Below are 5,976 nucleotides of genomic sequence, written 5' to 3' on the forward strand. Positions count from 1 at the left end.
CCCGTTTTCCCATTCTCCCATTTCCCCCACTTTCCCGTTTTCCCGTTTTCCCACTTTCCCGTTTTCCCACTTTCCCGTTTTCCCACTTTCCCGTTTTCCCACTTCCCGTTTTCCCACTTTCCCGTTTCCCACTCTCCCATTTCCCCACTCTCCCGTTTCCCTGCTTTCCCGGTTCCCCACTTTCCCGATTCCCCACTCCTCCCGTTTCCCCGCTTTCCCGGTTCCCCGCTTTCCCGGTTCCCCACTTTCCCGGTTCCCCGCTTTCCCGGTTCCCCGCTTTCCCGGTTCCCCGCTTTCCCTGTTCCCCGCTTTCCCGGTTCCCCGCTTTCCCTGTTCCCCACTTCCCCGTTTCCCCGCCTCCCCGTGCCCCCGCTTTTATTAGATATGTCCTCCGAAAAATCGAATTCCCGTCTTTCCCTTGATGAAATCTTTGATTCTCAGTGAGAGGACCACTCAAATAATTTTTTTAAGGTAGAAGGACTCATCGCATCGGAGAACTGACCCCCCTATAACCACCGCTGGATCGCCCAGAACACGCTCCTAAATTTTCATGACGATCGGTTCAGCCGTTTTCGAGTCTATAGGGTACCCCGGACATACAGACAGACAGACAAACAGACAGACAGACAGACATACGTTTTTATATATATAGATATAGATATTTCCCCGAGGCCTCGTATAACTTCTTTATGTAAGTCTGGGCTGTTCGTGAAGATCAGAAAGTCGTCGACGTAGATCTTCAAGATGAGAACTTGAGCTCTTCGCTTAATGTAGTGACAGCATCTATCGGCTTTGAACTCGCAGAGGCCTATTTTCTTCAGGCTTGCGTTCAGGGTTTCGAACCATACCCGCCCCGCCTGTTTGAGGCCATACCATGCCTTCTTCAGTGGACAGACTCCGCCTCCCTTCTCAAAGATGGCAGGTTCCTCCATCAGCACCTCTTCTGCACCTGCAGATTCCCGTGAAGGTACGCGGTCTCCACGTCGAGCTGATGGACTCGCCATGCACTACGGGCTGCGTGGGCGAACATCAAGCGGATAGTGGTCATCCTCTTAGCTGGCGAGTACGTTTCGTGGAAGTTTTCAATTTTTTTTTTATTTCAAAAATGGAAAGAAACATCACAGTGGATTCGCAGAAAAACTCCTCAGGCGCACGCAATGGACCTAACTAGAGTCCGTGGTACGTTCACGCCGAGAATGATCCCTAACAGTATCAAGTGTTGGCGGGGGGGGGGTGGAAGGCGAGTGTGTATTAGAACAAATGATTTTTGAGTCATCACTGATCGGTGATGAACTCAGCCTCGAACGTAGTACGTTCGATATCTAAAATGGGTTTCGACAAAGCGTGGGGGATGGACAATGATGTAAGAGTTTTGGAACTTGGGCATATGCAACAAACCCCACAATCTCCGATAAGATCTGGTGTGCGATCTGGGCGAGCATCTGGAACTGCTGGAACTGGGGCCGGAAACCATAGCCCGGGATGCGGCCACCGAGCCGGGGCATCCGATAGTGGTAGTGGTGGGGTACCCGCACCGCGGGAGGAGCCGACGCTGGGACCGCGAAACGACGTCAGATCAATGGCAGCGTCGAGTATGGCTCGGAATTCGAACGCTTGCCGAGAATTGAGGTGTACTATATCAGTCGACAATTAAGGGTGAAATTTACCGCAAAATTTCGTCATAGACAATGTTTCTCATGCGATTGTTCGGTGAGGCAATTGAAATCCCGCCTCGACTCGTTGCTCTCGAAAGCGCAACGTAAAGTTGACCGTGAGCGAAGATCGCTTCCTGTAAATCGATTCCAACGCGAGAGAACGACTGGCCCTGTGCCTTGTTGATAGTCATACAGAAGCTTAGACGAATCGGAAACTGCCTCCGTCGAAGTCGGAATGGGAGTGTCGCATGAGCGTAGTAACAGTCAATTCTCGGAATTAGAACAGACGACCCTCTGTTATACCCAGTTGCGAAGCTGCAAATCAGTACTCGAGATAAAATCTCCGTAACTATGAATCGCGTACCATTACACAAACCATTTTTCACGTCTAAATTCCTCAACAGCATGACAATACATCCTGTTTTCAAGTTCAATTCATGGGGCGGAAGGGTTGCCGGCGTCATCTTATTCAGAAACTCTGTAGGGAAATGAGATGCGTCACTCGGGTCCTCCACGATCGCTTCATCCTCGCTTAGGAAGGTCTTCTTCTCGCCCGCTAGTTTGTTCAAAACATAATCATTAATTTTCAATGCCTGAGCGTTTTTCGGCGTCAGAATCGTCCGCTCGGCGAAATCTATGCCGTGATTTTCGGCGCAGATGTCACCATAGATAACATCTGCGAGATTTCCTTGGCAGCGCATGTCCTCCGGGATATCCATGTCCGCAGGCAGCATTCCGTCTCCTAGTTGATGGAGCCATTGCCGAAAAGTTAAATCATCGGAGCTCAAACGCATATTCCGAGATAAGCGGACTTGCTGGAAATGTTTCCATAGATCTGAATACTTGAGACATGAGTCTACTATCTGACCGCGAGATCCTCGCTCGACGACGGGCAAAATTTGACGGAAATCGCCGCCGAGAACTATGGTCTTACCACCAAAGGGTGCGGTATTCTTCATGATATCTTGCAGCAATGAATCAATGGTTTCAAGAGCAGTCTTGGGAGCCATTGGAGCCTCGTCCCATATAATGACGTCCGTGCTACGTAAAAGTCCTGCCTCTTTCGATTGCCCTTTGATGCTGGATGAACGACTATTGTTCGGGACAATCAAACGGAAAGCAGAAGTCACAGTCCGGCCCTCAGGCAGAAGATTGGCGGCGATTCCAGTCCATGCGTCATTCATCACTTTAAAACCTTTGGATGAGGCTAAGTGGTAAATAGTCGTGTAAACAAATGTTTTTCCACTACCACCTGGACCGTCAACGAAGTAGCATTGTCCTCGTCGATCTGCAATCGCTTTAAGAACTTCATCCACAATAACTCTTTGCTCCGGATTCAGCTGCTGATATAGTTCAGCTCCGAACGCGCGGTGTTCTTCGAGATTGACGGCTGTCTCGATTTCCTCGAATTGCGGTATATCGAGGGGGAGGAGAGCATAATAATCCCGCCCGAGTTCTGAAAGCCGCTGAACGATATCGTGAAAAGCTTTCGACTCCGCCATTTCGGTCGACAGTCCCGCATGTATGAAGTCTTCCATGAAATTCGGCTTATATTCCTCCCAAAGTTGCACAGTATGCGGTGGTTGTATATCCGCAAAGGTGATCAAGGCAACAAAGAAGCTCCGCAGTTGCCGTGGCATGTTCTGAGCAGAAGCTTCTTGAAGAGCGTCTCGGGAATATGAATCGTCTCTCAGATAACCACTCGCTCTCGCAGCCTCAACAAAAGAGGAGTAGGTTTGACCGCTCACGGTACGAACATCTTCATAGGAGGTGAAGCCTGTCCCATACAACAGCAACAGGCGCAAAGCGAAGCGCTCGTGATCTTGAGGACTAACGAAGTACATTCGTCCGATGTTACGATTACCACCGCGCTTCCGTTCCTGCCATCGCTGGTTTTTAAAAATGAATTTTTCGGGCATCTCATGGTACCGGAGTTTCCGAGAGTCGATCAAATCATCGGGAATCATTCCGTGTTCCTCTTGCAAATCTCGGCAGCGCCGGTTTTTGTCGAAGAAAGCTGTCAGGGTAGAAAAGCGATCTCTGGCCGAAATCAAAGCAGCTTCTTCAGTACCCGCTTCGAACCGGACACTTTCGAAACCTGGTAAATGTATTTGCAGCCTGGTTACGGCATCACTGCGATCATTCAATGGAAAGGCGAAAATTCGATGAATCGCCTCTGGGGCACACACATAACGGGTGTCCCAATAAGCATCGATCTCATCGTGTGCCTCCTCTTCCGGCAACCGAGCCTGCTGCAAACGGATTCTCGCTCGATCTGGTCCTTTATAAAGATACTTATAGAGATACTTGACCGCGTGAAGGAGAGCACAAAGCTCGACGTTGATGTGAGCATCGAAGAGGAGCGTCAAATACGGACAGAAGGGCACCACAAAACGATTGTCCAGGTGCACCCCCTGGCATATGATTCTGCGGCCATTCTGACGTCGACGATATTCCGGATAACCTTCGGCGGAAAGCGAAGTTTCATCTCGGAAATTTTTTGGAAAGCTCTTCGAACACTGCCCATTGATCATGCACGGTGAACTGGGATTGTGCTTCCCACACGGTCGATGGATCATGCACGAAGAAACAATCTTGTAGAGCTCAGGAGCCGCGATAGGATCGGGGAGCTCGGCGGAAATCAGAGAGTCCACTTCACTCGGGGTCCTCAGTTTAGAATCACCACTCAGGGTCAGAAGCATGTGCATATGGGGCAGGCCCCGCTTCTGGAACTCAATCACATATATGTACGCAGCCACCTCCCCAAGCACTTGTTTTCTCACGACCTCGTCACAAAACGCCTTCACTTTGAGCTGAAAAACTCGTGCGATCAAATCAGGTCGCTCCGAAGCAGTCTGCCCCTGGCTGAGATTCGAAGTTATTTCTGGCCAAGCTGGATTGCATGTAAAGGTTAAGAACAAATCCGGCTTGCCATATTTGGATACGATGCTCATCGCGTCTTGGTACTGAGCGATCATATATCTCGGACCTCCATTGAACGTTGCGGCTAGGACAATTCGTCGTCCGGGCTGAACAGAGTCATCTGGGTCGCTCAACATATAGTCTTGGAGACCCCGTACTGTATCCAGTCGTAGTTCTCGTTGATTCTGACGAATATAATTAAGGCGATTCATTTCAATCTTCAACCAACTGTCAACGACAAACTGCTGCAAGAGTCTTCCCGCGTAATGCAGAGGATTGAAGAGACCATCCCGAGTAAATAGCAGATAGGAATAATACTCCTTCTGGGTGACCCTACAGCGCCGAGATGAAGTCGGTTCTCGTCGTTCCATTTGAGGGTGCCATCCCTCACCTCCAGAAGGGAAAAATAAGGGATACGAAAGCGGATCACAGAGTTTGTCTAAGTAACTTATAATTCGGAGATTGCCGGTACTTTCATGCACGACCAACAACCTTTCCCCAGGAATGTCCTCTTCATCACCCACGTAAACCACGGCAACTTCGTTTGCAGTTGCCGCATTGTAGCGCCGTTGGTCATCATGCTCGTTCTGGTGGAAAACCATCCGCACTGGTCTTCCAGGACAACCATCCCGTTGGGCCCTCTCTGCTTCTTCATCAGCGACTTGAGCCATGAGCTTGAAGGCTTGTGCATAAGGATTGGCATCATTGAGTATTCTATGGAGTAGACCGAAGGTGTTCGGGCAGCAGTTCCGATTTACTTCCCGTCCAGCTAGCTCTTGAGCCGCCTGCTCAGTATCCATGATCAGAACCTGAGCGCACTGCGGTAACTGTCCACTCGGAGGTCGAAGTCCTCCGATCCTATGATAGACTTGACCGTGGACACGGAAGCAGTATGGGCCGTTTCCTGAGGGTGGTTCTATCTTGGCCGTCATTGATGCCATCGCAAGAGCGTTATTGTAGTTCCGAATATGCTGACGAAAACTCTTGGAGTCTTGATCTTGGTTGAGGAAAAGATCACGCAGAGGCGGCGGGAATCGTTCGAATAGCGCGACGTGAACCTTACCTTTGGCGCAACACGTAGTGTAGGCACTACCCCCGGGCATCGTTCTCTCCCCTTGGAAATGGGCGGCCATGCATGCGGAGCATTGGCTGTCCATTCTGCCTAAGGAATGAGCTTGAGTAGGATAATGATCGACCTCGCGTGCCCTCCCTCTTGTCTGTCGAATCCCTTGGGCACCTCGCAAGGCTCGGCCCCTCTGCAGCTCTGTGGCTTCCGACTCACACATAGGGTTCGTTTCCGGTGGATTCTGATCGACACTGGAACGAACCTCGCTTCGAGTTGCGCCGTGATCGCTCGTCAGGCTTGAATCCGAAGCTTGGTCGACTCCTTCCTCGAGAT

General features: G+C 50.4%; 1 protein-coding gene across 1 annotated transcript; it reads right to left on the reverse strand.

The window, feature by feature from the left end:
• Positions 1–1,663: 1,663 nt before the first annotated feature.
• On the reverse strand, positions 1,664–5,734 carry LOC100902978 (uncharacterized). The gene has a single exon (XM_003740936.1). The coding sequence runs from the start codon at positions 5,732–5,734 to the stop codon at positions 1,664–1,666; it is 4,071 nt and encodes a 1,356-aa protein (XP_003740984.1).
• Positions 5,735–5,976: the final 242 nt, after the last annotated feature.

This window comes from Galendromus occidentalis, unplaced genomic scaffold (genome assembly GCF_000255335.2).
Source record: "Galendromus occidentalis unplaced genomic scaffold, Mocc_1.1 scf7180000077100, whole genome shotgun sequence".
NCBI classification, from domain to species: Eukaryota; Metazoa; Arthropoda; class Arachnida; order Mesostigmata; family Phytoseiidae; genus Galendromus; species Galendromus occidentalis.

Coding starts and splice junctions, on each gene's coding strand:
- LOC100902978 (XM_003740936.1), bottom strand. CDS start 5,734: ATGGACAGCCAATGCTCCGCATGCATGGCCGCCCATTTCCAAGGGGAG.